Raw genomic sequence first — 17,208 nt, 5'->3', positions numbered from 1 at the left:
TTAAGTTTAATATTTATGGATGTATCCGTTAAATGACTGATTTGATATGATTTAGAAAAGATTTGTTTAGATTGAAATATTTTTTACTTCCTTCATTTACTACCAAAAACAAACACTTAAGGCACTGATAATCGAAGAACAACACAACAAAGTTCATATCTTTCTTTGAAACAGAGTGAGACCCTTGACTTGGTGACTAAGTAACTCGATCATTGATCTCTCTCAGCCACTTTGTTCTCTGAAAATCGAAGAAGAATTCAAGAATCTCCCATGGCGGAAGATAACAATGCTCTGTTTCACTGGCCCTCCACATGGAAATGGCATCACAAGGTCAAGAACAACAACAAAGATCATTTTCATGCTACTGGCTCACATGGATTACGCATCAAGAGCATAGGTCCCTCTCCACCCAATAACAACAGCAACAATGTGCAATGCCATGTTTGCAATCAACGGTTCACCTCTTCAAAATCTCTGGCTGGACACATGAGAATCCACAATGTCAGAAAAAGAAAAGTTTCTTGCTGCGTTGAAAAACCCTCTTGTTATATTTGCGGAAAAACATTCTCTTCCGACAAGTCCTTGTTTGGTCACATGAGGGTTCACCCTGACAGTGTGAGGAAGGGAACTGAAACCCCAACATCCTACGATTCATCTGGTAAAAGAAGCCGCAGAAGGGACAAGGGTTTGGATCAAGGGTTTCAAGTTGATTCTCTAATGCAAGAAGCTGCATACACACTCATGTTGATGTCAAAAGGGAAGAATCTTCGAGATGAAGTTGCTAGTGATCATGTTGATTTGGTGCCGCCATCAACCAAGAAGCGTAGAAGAATCGAACAGAAATCACTGGCCAGGGTGGGTAATGAGAAGGGCTCATTTCAGTCACATGATGGCAGAAGCAATCAAATTATGGATCAGTTTGGGTCTTATTTGTCAACCCCAGATCATATGCAGCATTATCCTAACAACACAACAGTGCAAGTGGGTGGAATAAAAGCTACTGCAGAAGAAGAACATGATCAAGCTGACAGGGCAAAAACTCAGTCTAAGGAAAAGGGTCAGAACCGTTTTCAGATTTTTATTGGTCATTATGATAAGCCTGTAACTATGGAAAAGGGAAAGGGTATTCAACCAGAGGTGCTTGTTTCTGCTTGTGTTATGGCATCATCAACTTTTGGCCTTTAGTGGTTTTATTATGTATAGCATAGCATGCTTTCAGTTAGGAAAGTTTCTTGTTTACAATTAGAAAGCTGAGATACAAATTTAGCATTGAATTGATTGCTCAGTATATATATATATAATCAACATTTTATGGTATTGTGTTATATTCATCTTTCTATAAATGTCTATTAGTTGTGGGTTATGATTCAATTGCACTTTCAATTTCGTTTACATCTTTTTTTATAACTATTTTTCTCTTTTCTTTCAATCGGATTACCAATTACATCACTTATTTTGCATTGATTTTATGGACTTACATATTTTGCTTGCTGGTATTGTGTTATGTTATCTGTTGGTATATTGTGATGTTAGTAGCTTTGTTGTTGATATCACTATGAGCCTGTGATCTGAGTTTGATACAATTTGGGGTTCAGACTTCACAACTAAATTTCACAACCTCATCCAAGAGTAAAATGTTTTAGTCTAATAGTATGTGTAATCTGCTCCATGTTTTGCATCATAACCTTCTAGGCTGCTTATTATTAACTGTCTCAACTAATTCAGCTCATGACCCAGCTTCTATAACTAACTCTCCTAAGGAAGTTACTTACTAATTCATAGCTATAGTAGGATAAAAGCAATTGTACTGTAACAATTCTACTCCATCAGCATGTGTATAAAGCCGGGGAAACTCCTCTATATCAGTTAATTTTTCTGCTATTGAATCAATTGACATTCTTCTCTGTTTTCTATTTGCACTTTATTTCTTATAATTTAACAAGATAACAAATGTGTCATTTTCTTCTCTCAACCTAATAAGAAAGAAGAAGGAGGAGGCAACTGAATTTATTTTTGCTATTTAAATTTATGGAAATGAAAGTTTATGTGGACAGTTGATCATCAATTAGTGTACTTAAATAAATTAATAAAATGTGCATGCATTCATGAAGATAACTGTATGGTTGAAAAGCTTGACTTAGGATTATATAAACTTGGAAAATTCTATATCTTCACCTAAACCAAACTATAATATTCCCTTAATCTCAAGACTGAACTAAAGATGCTACCTTGTTTTCCAGACTCGATCTTGCTAAGTTATGCACTTGATATTAAGGAATTTGAGGTCAGTTTTTTCAAATAATTTTTTTCTTCTAAAATAAATTCTGTTTTTCTTTTAAGGGTTTAATTTATGTAAACTAAATGCGTAAAGAATTTTTTTTAAAAAGACAAATGTTAGTTGTTAATTGTTAGTAAGTTAGTTCATTCACTAGGGTTTGAACCCTGACCCTTCACCCTTCATTCCCTTAGCTCATCCCATCTCGTGTAAAGAACGCATCCAATCACAACCCTTCAAGATTTTCCATTTTAACTATTTTTAAATCCATATTTAATCATTAAATGACAAATCGATGAATATTTACAATACTTTTGGTGAATAGAAATTAAACTCTTGTTTTTTTTTTGTGAATGAGAAAAATAAACAGATAGACTACAAAGCTAAAACATCCCGGACAGAAGTGGTACAACAATGTCCGGTGGATTATCAAAATAAGTAAAAGCACACTGCTGAGAAGCTCCATAACCCGCCAAGCAATCCGTTGGCTCATTGACCTCCCTTGGAATGTGACGAAGCCTAATATCCCACTGACGAGCAAGCAAGAGATGAATGTACATGAACATACTAGCATATTCATGCAGACGAAACTGCTCCTTAGTAAGAAGATCAACAATCTCCTTACAATCAGAATTACAATACGCCTTACGAATATTCTTCCTCCAAAGAAGATGAAGACCCATATGGAGAGCACTAAGTTCTGCAGCTAAAGGATCACCGTCAACCACACCAGCACTGAAGCCAAATTACCACACGCCATGCTGGTCACGCATCACACCTCCCATACCCATACGATGTTGAGAAAGATCATAAGCACCATCAATCGTAACAGACACAAAGCCGGAAGTAGGAGGTTTCCACCGATCAATCTGCAAAGGTTCCATAATCCTCTTTTGACACTTAGCGAGGTACTGATCATACTCCTTTTCCTCATTCCAGATCCAAGAGTATGTGTAGTGTTCCGTCCACCAAGCAACCTCACATTCCGCCACCTCCACAAGCCCTACAAAGCCGAGACAAATAATATAGAGTGCGGACCTCGAACCTGAGTTTGAATCCAAGTCACCACCTCTGGTGCATTAAACTGCGACCAACCAAAAGCTTGCAAACGCAACAAGATTTTACGAGAATATGGGCAATCCCTAAGATAATGTAACACATCTTCAACAGGGTGGGAACATCACGAACATCGAGGAGAAGCAGCAAGATGACATCGAAACCTCACTGCGTTAACCTATAACGCATCATGGAGGATAACCAGATAAAGACCCTCACCTTCTCTAGCGCTTGAATCTTCCAAAGCCACTGCCAATCTTCACTAGGCACCATCGGGTCTCGCTGCTGCAGCAACCATTGGTACGTTGTGGCAGCAAAATAAACACCAGCACGATTAGGACTCTAAACCTGAGAGCAAGTAGCCTTCCAGAATAAGAGCACGTCATCGACAAAAAGGAGGTGGGAGAGTGGGGGACCTCCACGTGATAAAGAAATCTGATGCCACACGTTCTCCGTCACTGAGCGCTGGATCCTATTGGAAAGCTTCTCCATGCACAAGACAAACATGTACGATGACATTGGGTCCCCCTGGTGGAGCCCCCTCCCAGGATGGAACCAAGGCAACTGAGAACCATTCCAAAGCAAAACAAGAGAAGAAGAAGTAACACAACTCACAACTAGTTAATAGACACTAATTAATCTGTAAAAAAAACTACTAATAGAAAATTATAACTTAGATCAATTATTTTTTAAGGTCTAAAATTGGTAGTATTATATATTAAAAATATTTATTTTTATAACAAATTATAAAAAATGAATATTTGTTTGTTGATACCAGAATAACCCTTTCTGGCTTTGCAGGTCTGGGTTGTTCTAGAAATAAACCTTTGCTGTTAACGCGTTCGGTAGAAAGAAATTCAATAATATTCATATTCACGTTCTCAGGAAGAAGAAGAAAAAGCAGAGCGATTTGGATTTGGATCTGTGAAGATGGCGTTGAATCCTCAACTCTTCCCCAACGGGATGCCCGTTCCTTTCGTCAACGAGATGTTCGTGTTGGCCAGAGATGGCGTCGAATTCGAGATCGACAAGATTCCTGGCTCCGGGTACGTATTTCAATTTTCAATAATAATATTCACTTTCTCAAATTTAACCTAATAACTTTTTTTTGGTATTATTCTGTTGAAATTGGCACAAAAAAGATGAAATTTTTGCATATTGTTTCATCTGGGTAGGAATAGTTGATGAATTTTGAAAAAAAATAAAGAAAATGAATGGCTTGCTTGCATTCATTGGTAACAAGTTATGTTGAAATTTTAGTGAAAATATGAACAGTAGAGAAGTAAAGAGTCTGAGTCATGTTATGAATGTGAGATTCATAAAAACACTAACTTGACACTTCTTTTTACTCATGATCCTTATATACCCCAACACCTTATCCATCCTGTGACCATTGACATTACCTTTTTCTATACATGCCATATTGATTTTCTCCTAAAATTCTGAATTAGAAAGACTTGTGAAACCCCTACTCGGCTTCTTAGAGTACCATAGGGATAGGGTCTAAGGGTTGCGGAATCCATGCCTCCTTCCTGTTGATTAGTTTGAGGTGGGGGTGGGCCTGTTACCATTCCTATTTACCTTAGCGGTTGTTGCCGGTCCTCCTCCTTTTGTTTAATCAAGACTTCAAAACCCCTCCTTATGGATTCCATCCAAGCCTTCATTCCTGTATATATCGTGAAATTCTCCTTGAATTTGGCAGCTTTGATTCTGGTGAATTCGATCTGGATCAGAGAAAGGTGAAGAACAAATATAATTGAGATGAACTTATGATTGCAGAATTTGGAGGGAAGATGGGTCAAGAGAAGTATCTCAACCAGGTTTAGGAAATTTCAAAATCCTTTCTCTCCCTCCTAACTTCACTCCAAATCCAAAATATTCCCCTTAGTCATTTCTGTTTCCTCTCCTTTTTAACAGGAGGTTTATTGCCTGGGTGTGTAGCATTCGTATAGAGAAGGAAATAGCTTGGCTGTTTTCCTAGCCAACAAGGGGTGTGAGAGAAGCGAGCCTCTCTGGGTGTTTTTGAAGGATTCACAAAGTCAAGGAGGTGGCTGAGTGATGTTAATGTTCACGAGAACAGTGGAAGGCAAGGCCCTTGACAAGGGTGATGGTTTTTAGATAGTTTCAATAGAGGAATTGAGAGCGTAGCTTTGTTTTCGTTTCTTGTTTTCCTACTGGTTGTGCGTTGGATCCTTTGCAGCGTGGGAGTAGGCCATGTTGTGCAAATAGGAACTTTTGTATCTTGGCATCTTTCAGACCTTGGTCTGTTTTTTTTTTTGAAAGCAGAAATTTATTGATAAAAAGAACAAGAACTTCCCGAGAACAAACCTCTCACGGAAGAAGAACCTAAACCCAAAACCTCCCAATTGATGAACATAACAAGTGAATGAGCCTCGTTAAAACCTTACTAGGAAAAACCCAATGGGAAAAACCCTAGTGAAGGAAAAAGAGTACCACGATCACAAGCATGCCAACAAACCAAATCCATAAAACCTTCCACCCAACAATAAAAACAAACTAGCAATATCAAAAGCACACAAAACCACCCCACATATCCTAAATTTTAAAACACATAAGTACCGAAACAATACAGAAGCCTTACCAACAAAATCCACTATCATGCCTTCCCACGAAACACCTGCAACGCAACAAAACTTGGAAGCCCCCTTCATGCCTTGAAACCATCACCGCAACAAACCATGCCTCCGCCTGCATACTCTTGTCACTAATAATTCGCTATCCTTCCACAAAGACACTAACCCACCCGCCATGCCAAACACCGATACAACTGAAAAGAACAACTTCATGATCCTTGCCCAGCTCCCCAATTGCTTCTCCCGCGACACATCCAGTTATTTTCCTGGAGCAATAGAACACTCGATTTTACTTGCAGCACTCAATTTTAAATATTTTTGCCTTTCAGCCCAAGCCACAGATGTTCCAAGAAATCCACAGAGACACCATCCCCAAGTCATCACTCGAACAGAGACGAATGGTTGTTTTTTATTTGTTCTCGAAGACCCTGAATAGCCACCTCTCATCCCCTTTGTACACCAAACCCAACTCCTTCCCCAACAACCAAGTCTCCTTAGTCCTCGTTTCTAAGTCCATCATACAATCAGCACCTACGGACCAGTTGACATCTGCTACCAACACCCCTTTAGGCTTATTTTTACTACCCTTTGGTCTCCCTCTCTTCCCCTTTGACTTCCCCTCTTGGTCCCCCACCCTTTTGTTATTCTGTTTTTTCCTTCAATACTTTTTTCTCTCCCTATTGGCAGTTTGCAGGTCCGCCAATAAAATATCTTGATCCTCCTCTACGTCCACACTATGCACACTCCTTTTGTCAAAATATCCTCCATGCCATTTTCCTGATCACCAATCACCTCCAAATCGCGTGTCCCCACTAATTTTTTATTTTCCGCCGTAATTGATTCACCCACAGCTGGCAATTCCATAGAAGCCTTGGATCTCGCTACCCCCTCTAATGCCCTCATCGATAACGGTTTTTTTGCCCATTTATTTTGGACCGACAGATCACAATGTTCCACTTCCCTCCTATTCACGTGCACCACTTGAAAGCCATCTTCACCCTCCAACAAACTATTATTTTTCATCTGAAAATTCTTTGCACCCGTGGGCCCAGTCTCCATAAATATTGGATTTTGCCAAACTATTCCATATTGTGCACTTTGACCTTCTTCCCCATAACATACGTTAGTAGCCCCACACAATCCCTTAATTTCATTGAAACTTTTTTCCACACCTGATTCAAAACACTCCCCTCCATTCAACTCTTTTAAATCACCATTGGGCCCCTCCACAAACGCATGTCCCTGAATCTTTTCCAACTTTTCTTCCGTTTCTTTTAAAATTTGAAAAACCTTTAATGTCATTAACTCCTGCACCCCGTAACCAGCATCTTTCAAGTGCTGTAACGCTTCCACCACCGAAAATGGCGCCTCCGCTGCTGCCACCGCATGTTTGCCTGCCGGAACTTCCTCAACCATCTTTATCAGGCCCTGATCTTCCTTCCCCATCTCTGATATCTGATCCTCAGAATCTGCCTTCTTGATGTTCTTTACTTCCTGTCTCAAGCCCGACCAATCTTGGTATATTGACATCTCTTTCTCTACCATCACTTCACAGCATTCTCCATCAATCTTTGCCACTACAATATGCTGTTCAATGAGCGGGTTCGCCGTGATCACCAAGAGCCTCCTAAAGTCGAGCCTCTCCTTTCTGGCAGTGATGCCATCGACGCATACAAAATGGCCAAGCGTATTTCCAATTGCCGCAAAGAAAGAATGATTCCATGCTCCGACTGGTACTCTCCAAACCCTCACCCACACCAATTGAGATTTTCCCACCATTAGTTTCGAACAAGGCCCAAACCACTCAAAAATCTCATCCAAAACCGCCTTTGCTTCAGAGAGCGTTGCCTGCATTTCTGTATTCGACTCAAATTCTAGAAGCACCTCTCGCGCACCCATCGCTTTAAGCTTCATATTAACTAACCCGAACATCTTCAACTTCTCCCACACCGCTTCCATGGACTGAACACCGTGCATAGTGGCACAAGCACACCTATTCACCCACTCAACATCCTCCTCATCCAAGGAATAACATTTGAATTTAACTCATCTTCCATTCTCATTTGCGTGTCCTCCTGCACCACCACCTTCGGCTTTGTTAGGTACCAGAAAATAACACTGAACTGAGAATGCAAATGTATTAGATAGCACTGAATCCTCTGGAGAAATTCCAGAAGCAGTGTTTTAGGGAATTTGCAAATAACAGAGGAAATGAAAAGACAAAGATGAGCAAATTCGAGAGTGCTCCTTCTCTCCTAGTCCTAGCCAATTCCAGCCTAAAAACAATACTCTCTCCATAACTAACTTATATTCTCTCAGCTGGTACAATGGTCCCCCCCTTCCCCTCTTGATTGCTGCCACCTAACCAGGAGGTTATTTAGGAATACTACATTCTAGAAGAGTGATCATTAGGTGATTCTGCTGGCATCATCTTGGGCCTCCTATTGTAGACGTTGCCAAACCTGGGCCTGGTTCTTGGGTTTGCAACATCTCTCTCTCCTTGAAGAATCAGCTTGTCCTCAAGCTGATGATCTGGGAATTGTTCCAGTAGTTTGTTGAAATCTTCCCAGGAATCCTCAAATTCTGGCAAGTCCTTCCACCTCACTAATACCTCTAGGTCTCCATCAGTTTTTGCTCTAGAGTCTTGAATTGATTCTGGTTCAACCTTGAGCTCCCAGTCTTCAGTGAGAGAGACAGGTAGTGGTTGGCTGGTGGCTCCTGCATTCAAAGCCTTCTTGAGCAGGGAAATGTGGAAAACTGGATGCACTTGACTGTCCTCTGGTAGCTTCAACTTGTAAGCTGCAGGATTAATTTTTTCTATGATTGGAAAGGGTCCATAATATCTAGGGCTCAGTTTCTGGTTCTTCCTCCTGGCTAAACTCTTGAGTTTGTAAGGTTGTATTTTAAGATACACCAAATCCCCAACCTCATACTGCACATCCCTCCTATGTTTGTTGGCCTGCTGTTTCATCCTATTCTGTGCCTTCTCTAAGTTTTCCTTCAATTCATCAATTATCAAATTCCTTTCAGCAGTCATTTTCTCTACTTCATCCACTGAAGTCAAGGAATCATTTCCCCTGATGATTACAGGAGGCTCCCTCCCATATAAAGCCTTGAAAGGAGTGGTTTTGATTGCTGAATGATAGTTTGTATTATACCAGAATTCTGCCCAGCATAACCACTTGGGCCACTGCTTGGGTTTTAGCCCTGTCACACATCTCAGATAGGTCTCCACACAACGATTGACCACTTCAGTTTGCCCATCTGTTTGGGGATGGTAAGCTAAGCTAAATTTCAGCTTTGTTCCTGCTAGTTTGAACATTTCTGACCAGAAGGTGCTAAGGAAAACCCTGTCCCTATCAGAGACAATAGAAGTGGGGAATCCATGTAATTTCACCACTTCTCTTATAAATAACTCAGCTACTTCCTTTGCATTGTAAGGGTGAGCAAGTGCAAAGAAGTGTGCATATTTTGTGAATCTGTCTACCACAACTAAGATAGTATCCTTTCCCATAGCCTTAGGTAACCCTCCAATAAAGTCCATGGAGATATCTGACCACCCTTGAGAAGGAATAGGTAATGGCTGAAGGTAACCAGCTGGTTTTAGAGCCTCATATTTGTTCCTCTGGCACACTTCACACTTTTGGACATAGTTTTGAATATCCAACTTCATTCCTTCCCAGAAGAAAAGGGCTGAAATCCTCTTGTATGTTCTGAATATACCTGCATGGCCTCCAATAGCAGAATCATGAAATTCCTGGAGAATTGTGAGAATTTTCCCAGATCCTTTAGGGATGACTATTCTGTCTTTGTATAACAGCCTTCCTCTGTGCAATTTATAACCAGCTGTAGTGTGACCTTGGGTGGCCACTCTTGCATGATCATTCTGTACTTGTCATCTCCTAAGATTTCAGCTTCCAAATCTTCCCATTCTGCACACTGTACTGATGAAATTGCTGAGAATTGCATCTTTCTTGATAAAGCATCAGCTGCCTTATTTTCAATTCCTGGTTTGTATTTTATCTCAAAATCAAACCCCATCAATTTGGATACCCATTTCTGTTGTTCCTCCCCCATTAGCCTTTGCTCTGCTAAAAACCTCAGGCTCTTTTGGTCAGTGTGTATGATGAACTTGCTGCCCAGCAGATAGTGCCTCCATTTTTGAACAGCAAATACTACAGCCATCAGCTCTCTCTCATAGACTGATTTGGCTTGGGCTCTGTCTGATAAGGTTTTGCTCATGTAGGCGACAGGCTTTCCCTCTTGCATGAGGACAGCTCCTAATCCTTTCCCAGAGGCATCAGTTTCCAAGATGAATGTTTTATCAAAATTGGGAACAGCAAGCACTGGTACTGTTGTCATGACCTCCTTAAGCTTCTCAAAAGCTTTGGTTGCTTCCATACTCCAGCTGAAACTATTTTTCTTTAGTAACTGGTTTAGGGGATGAGCCAATTTACTATAATTCTTCACAAACTTCCTATAGTATCCAGTCAATCCCAGAAATCCCCTCAACCCTTTTACCTCTTTAGGGATTGACCAATTTAGCATATCTTTGATCTTACTTGGATCAGCTGCAACTCCTTCTTTAGAGATAATATGTCCCAAGTAGGCAATCTCACACTGCCCAAAAGAACACTTCTTCCTGTTTGCCACTAGGTGATTGTCTTTCAGTACTTGCAATACTACCCTCAGATGTTCTGTATGCAACTCTTCAGTCTTGCTATAGATTAATATGTCATCGAAGAATACCAGAACAAATTTCCTCAAATAAGGTTTCAAAACTTGATTCATGAGGGCTTGGAAAGTAGATGGTGCATTAGACAGCCCAAATGGAAGAACCAAATACTCATAATGCCCTTCATGGGTTCTAAAAGTTGTTTTTGGTATGTCTTCTTCCCTCATCCTTATTTGATGATACCCTGATTTTAAATCTAATTTAGAAAAGACCATGGCTGACCCTATCTCATCTAACAATTCATCAATAATAGGTATTGGGAATTTATCAGGAATTGTTAACTTGTTTAGGGCTCTATAGTCTACACAGAATCGCCATCCACCATCCTTTTTCTTTACTAAAATTGCAGGACTGCTAAAAGGGCTAGTGCTAGGTCTAATAATCCCTGATTTCAGCATGTCTTTAACTAACTTCTCAATTTCATTCTTTTGGTAGAAAGGATACCTGTAAGGTCTGCTGTTTGGAATAGTGGCTCCTTCTTGTAGTAAAATGGCATGGTCAGTGTCTCTCTTTGGGGGCAATCCTTGTGGTTCTTGGAACACAACAGGGAACTCAGCTAACACTCTTTAACGCATCTGATGTCTCAACTTCTGCTCTTGGTTCTTCACTCAAACAGCCATAAGAGTAAAAATACCCCTCAGCCTCTCTCTGTTCTGTCATTTTAATTGATTTCCAGTCAGCTGCAACCTCACACCAGGATGGTTCTCCTTGTAGTGCCAACTTCTGTCCATTTGACTCCCACTGAATTATGAGTTCCTGGAAGTTTGCCCTGATGTTCCCCAAGCTTGCTAGCCAGTCCATTCCCAAAACTAACTCAGTTCCCCCCAATCCGAGAATGAAAAAATGTTGGGTGATTTGTATGCCCTGAACTTCTAGTTTCAAGTTCTTGCACGCCCCAGAGTTTCTCTCCTTGGCACCATTTCCCACTTCCACCACATACTCAGAAGTTGCTATGACTGGAATTTCTAGCTCTGCTACTAGTTCCTGGGAAATAAAATTACTTGTTGCTCCACAGTCAATAAGGATCAGAATTTCCCTGTCTTTAATCCTTCCTTTCACCTTGAAGGATCTGTTTGAAGTCAGTCCTTCCTTACTGTTCAGTGACAGCTGTAGGACCTTGCCTTCCAGCACAAATTCTCCATCTTCAGCTTCCTCAAACACCTCTTCTTCTTCTTCTTCATCTTCTACTTCCACCAAAATCAACTGGTAATTTTTCATTGCACAGATGTGCTCTTTTCCCCATTTTTCCCCACATTTAAAACACAACCCCCTCCTGCTTCTCTCCTGCAACTCAGATTGGGAAAGTCTCTGCCCCCCATTCCATCTTCTCTCTGGTGGTTTTCCCTCCTGCACCTGATTCCCAGTATTCCCCTTGTTCATAGGATTTTTCCCTTCATTATCCTGATTTCCAGCTCCTTCTTTACCCTGGTAGCCCACTGCAGTACTAGGAAATCTTCCCCTGTTTTCCCCATAACTAGAGAGATTTCTCCCTCCCCCACCCCCTTTTTCCTTCCATCCCCTTTTGTCATCCTCTCTACTTTTACCCCCTTTTACTGCCAGATTTTTCTCTTCCAACAGAAGAGCTCTGTCCATTAGCTCTGCCAAATCCTCTGCAGGATACAACTTCATCTCTGCCTTAATCTCTTCTTGCAACCCGTTCAGGAAAACGCCTTTCAACACCTCTCTATCAGCATTCCTCATCGGTGCTGCCAATAGCTCAAAGCTCTCCCTGTATTCCATCACGCTTCCCTTCTGTTTTACACTAAGCAAAGGTCCAAAGGGATTCTGAACCAAAGCAGGTTGGAAACGACGAATCAGAGCTTCCTTGAAGGGTTCCCAAGCGCGCACAGGAGCTTGTTCCTCCCACCATTGGAACCAACTCAGAGCTCGCTCCTCCATAGCAATCATCACGAGTTCGATTTTTTCTCCTTCCTCGATTCTGCTGAGGCGGAAAAATCTCTCAACCTTGGTGAGCCACCCGTAAGCGTCTTCACCATTGAACATCGGAATGTCTACCCTCCTTCCAGTCACCGCTCTCAAATGAATACGATGATGGTGGGGTTCGAAACGCTCGCGACTGCGTGTTGTAGAACGCGACCCGGTTCGCGACCCGGTTCGTGACCCACCGTGTGTTCTTACGGCAGAAACGGAACCCAGATCTCGCGAAGTCCTCCTATGACGAGGGGTGTTGGAGCGTCTTCTGGTTCTCCTCTGGTCGCGGCTCATGAAGAGTCGCCGGAGTTCCTCAAACTGCTCGTGAGCCACCTCCTTCATCTCAGTGATGGTGCGTTCAAGACTGTCAACTCGAGATTCCATGGCGCTGCGGGTAAGCACCATACAAAGCTCCCTCTGGATCGGGAGCTCTGATACCAATGTTAGGTACCAGAAAATAACACTGAATTGAGAATGCAAATGTATTAGATAGCACTGAATCCTCTGGAGAAATTCCAGAAGCAGTGTTTTAGGGAATTTGCAAATAACAGAGGAAATGAAAAGACAAAGATGAGCAAATTCGAGAGTGCTCCTTCTCTCCTAGTCCTAGCCAATTCCAGCCTAAAACCAATACTCTCTCCATAACTAACTTATATTCTCTCAGCTGGTACAATGGTCCCCCCCTTCCCCTCTTGATTGCTGCCACCTCACCAGGAGGTTATTTAGGAATACTACATTCTAGAAGAGTGATCATTAGGTGATTCTGCTGGCATCATCTTGGGCCTCCTATTGTAGACGTTGCCAAACCTGGGCCTGGTTCTTGGGTTTGCAACAGGCTTCCACACCTTGCCTCTTACAGCAAACTTCAAACGCGAATCATTGCGCAGAGGGGACGTCGCCAAGCCCCGATTGACTTGATACCGCGCCCTCTTAACAGTAAGAAAGGCTCCTCTGAATTTCATGCCGTTGAACATCCTTATAGCACGCCTCGCATCCATATCCTTCTGAAATCGGACAAATCCAAACCTGAATCGCCTTCCTTCCCGGCGTTTAAACTGCACGAAGACATCCGTCAACACACCAGCTTTAGCAAAAATCGCTGTCACCATATCCTTCGTGACCCCATCACTTAAGCCATCAATAAAAACTGAAAAGGAACCTCCAGATCTGCCTACACCATGTTGCACTCTACTCTGATCCTCCCTCGTACACATCCCCTTTGTATGCACATCCTCTCTTGTTTGAAAACGCCTCGCCGGCGGTTGCGAAGGCGGAGCCCTAGCGGAGCTCATCCTCTCCCCCTCTTAGTGAATTGTTATTGACATTGGTCTGTTTTTAATAACATTTGATATTTCAAAAATAAAAAACAAAGTGTTGTTACTTTGTCTACAGAACCAGCTCACAATCTATTCTTCTGCTCTCATCCTTATTCCTTCTAACATTCAACTTGCTATTGGGGTTCCACAACTGTTGAAATGAGTTATGTTTAGGAGATTTTTGTGGTGAAAATTGTTATTAGTTGATAACTGAATAACTGATTATATTCTGCGCAAGAATACATACTGCGTAAGTACATATTTTTCTCTCACAATCAAATCCTGTTAGGGCACACTGGTTATGGAACTAGTATCAGAGTGCCTCGGGAAGTTGATATTTTGTTTTTCTTTCATTTCTTTGCTTTACTTTTCGGAGGCTGGGCATTCATCAATTAAAATTATAACATTTGGCCCATTCATCAATTAAAATTATAACATTTGGAATTTTTAGGCTAGAGTCCTTGAGATCCAAATGAAATGTATTTTATTTCAGAACAAGTATATTTGTAGTTAAATATATTTCAGAGTCGTTCCCTCAATCTAATTTTGGATTCTGTTTATGCATTAAGCTCATAATCATACAAATGTTAAATGTCGTCAAGTTCACAAGTATATTTCTAGTTAAATTACAACTTGAACCATTTCTGATCTTTCCATGAGGTAGTCGTTATAATTTCTTTTGTTTCAGTCAATCATTTAACTGTTCATTATAATTGATTAATCATCATTTTGTTATTAATGGTCAGAAATCATGGGGGTCATCTCAAAACAAAGGGAACCATTTATTTGTCAAATATACGCATGGTCTTCGTTGCCAAAAGTCCAGCTGGAGGCCTTACAGCTTTTGATATGCCTTTGGTATGTATTACTGAAATCTTCAGTGCTCAAATTGCTCGCATTTTAATTTTTCTTTTTTACCAGTTTTACATTAGCTAAATGCTCTTATTGTTCTGCTAAGACAATTTAATGGACCCTTGAGTTTGTGGATGAATCCATCTAGCAGAGCCATAGCATCTACCACAAGATGCCAAACAATTAGGTTTACTTTTTTTTTAGGTGTAAGTTGCCTTATCCTTAGTCCTTATATCTTCTGTTATGACGTTGTGGCTTGTGAGCGCTACGAGAGTGAAGAGGAGTTTTACACATGTTGAGTGTTCTTGGTAAATTGTCATTATTATTGCTGGGCTTATGCCTTGTGCTAGCTCGCTGATTACTGAAAAAGTAGGTTTTATGGATTCAGTCTGTTAGATTGGTTGGAACATGCAAATAATCGTTATTATCTTTCAAGGTTAACCTCCATTTGATTTAATAGAAGAAGTTACATTTTCACTTGAAAACAAACTTCAGAAGAGTTCAGTGATGCAATTTTGTATTTAATATATAGAGGGGGGTTAAATGTATTTCACCCCAGTACTTTTATTTTTAGAATGAGAAAAGCATTCATCTGACATTAAGAATGCTCTATAGATGATATTTGTACCATGCCTGATCCTCAGTTCTGCATGATGCAGCTTTACACCAGTGGTGAAAAATTTAACCAGCCAATATTTCACTGCAACAATCTTTCTGGACATGTTGAGCCCGTAAGTAAATATTGTAATCTTCATTACTGTGATACTGCTCCTATTTATTGTGATTATCATTGTTATATCAAAATTATTGATCCCCAAACTTGAACTCTGTAAAATCGCATTAGGTAGTCCCAGATGACCAACATAGAGCTCTTTACTCCACACACACATTTAAGATCTTGTTCAAAGAGGGAGGCTGTGGAACCTTCATTCCTCTTTTCTTCAATTTGATTGCTTCAGTGAGACAATATAATCAACGCGCTAATGCGCAGGCGCAGACACAAGCTCGTGTGGATCCTTTGCAGGCAGCTCAGACTCCTGTTGATGAGATGATGAGACATGCGTAAGTGATGTTGTGCTTTTAATATTTCAGTCAATTCTGTAGTGTGTGCTTTAAAACTTAAAAAAACTGTTGGATTCATTGCTGATAATACCATTATTATTATGCAGGTACGTTGATCCTAATGATCCAACAAGAATATTTCTGCAGCAACCCAATGCTGATTCTCAGCTTAGGCGGCGAACATATCAGCCGCAGGAAGGTGGTGGCCATGTCTGAGCCTGAAAGTGCATTGTACTCTACTCCTGACATGCATAGATGATGTTCATATGGGTACCATACTGTGTATTAATATAAAAATAAATAAAACCATGTGAGCAACTACTTCTCATGTGTGATCAGAAACTAATATTTATAAAAAAAAAGTTGTATTTTTATTTGTATAATTGGAGTGTTTTTAGGATTTTATATCTGTTTTTAGAATTTATGTTTATTTGATGTCTAATGGCTATCTGTGTTTACATCATCGAGTGGACTCTTCAGTAAATTAGGTACTGAAGGATAAATTTCTACTAAAAGGATAAATCATTAAAAAATAATAGATCTTGAAAGTTTGCATTATGCTTGTAGAGTTCACACTAATTTAGGGTTGTTCATTTCACTAACAAATAGTAAAATCTTAGTCATTTTTGGAAAAAAGGAAACATATCTTCCAGAAGAATGCAAAAGACATTCTTAAAATTACTTCTCGAAACTAAGGAGGGGTGGTGAAGGGGCATATGAGAGGATCCTGGTCCATCCGTGGTGAGGGTGTAGATGGTAATTTTCTTTATATATTCATGAAATTGATGGTGAGGGTGTAGATGGTAATTTTCTTTATATATTCATGAAATTGATTTCTAGCACATTAGTAATTATGTTTTTTATTTTAATTAAAATTAAAAAGAAATATTAATCCTATTTGACATAGATGGTGGTGCATAGAAATTAAACTCGTTTTTAAAAAAAATTATATATATGGGATGTTAATATAGGCGAAGACTAGGGTGATCCCTTTCTTTTTGGGACCATCGGTTGTCTTAGGGTCAATTTGGTAATTTTCTCTCTTGACTTCTATGGTTCCATAGGGATTTGGGTTTGGCGCCCCACCCTTTAGGTTACGCGCCCCAGCCTTTTTTTTTATCCCAAAAGTACCCATCGGTAAATGATTTACCGATATAAAAATAGGAATCGGTAAATCATTAACCGTTAGTGTTTCTCAGTAGGAACACCTTCATACCATTACCCAGAACACGAAGAACAATATCGGTTAATCATTAACCGATTCGTATATTTATATCGGTAAATCATTAACCGTTTTGATTTCTGGCAGTTTGATCACCTTTTCACCATTACTCCTCCCTCCACCAACCCCTCCACCATTACTCCTCCCTCCAACAACCCCCGAGC

At 40.4% G+C, this 17,208-nt stretch overlaps 1 protein-coding gene across 1 annotated transcript; it reads left to right on the top strand.

Annotated features, from left to right (window-relative positions):
- Nucleotides 1–4,112: 4,112 nt before the first annotated feature.
- LOC130710414 (UPF0664 stress-induced protein C29B12.11c) lies at nucleotides 4,113–16,205 on the top strand. Its single transcript, XM_057559677.1, has 5 exons — nucleotides 4,113–4,377; nucleotides 14,655–14,766; nucleotides 15,420–15,491; nucleotides 15,605–15,822; nucleotides 15,930–16,205. Exons 1-5 carry the CDS (start codon nucleotides 4,262–4,264, stop codon nucleotides 16,036–16,038), a joined length of 627 nt encoding a protein of 208 aa, XP_057415660.1. The 5' UTR covers nucleotides 4,113–4,261; the 3' UTR covers nucleotides 16,039–16,205.
- Nucleotides 16,206–17,208: the final 1,003 nt, after the last annotated feature.

This window comes from Lotus japonicus, chromosome 4 (assembly GCF_012489685.1).
Source record: "Lotus japonicus ecotype B-129 chromosome 4, LjGifu_v1.2".
Classification (NCBI taxonomy): Eukaryota; Viridiplantae; Streptophyta; class Magnoliopsida; order Fabales; family Fabaceae; genus Lotus; species Lotus japonicus.
This window is presented reverse-complemented; position numbering and strand designations above follow the sequence as displayed.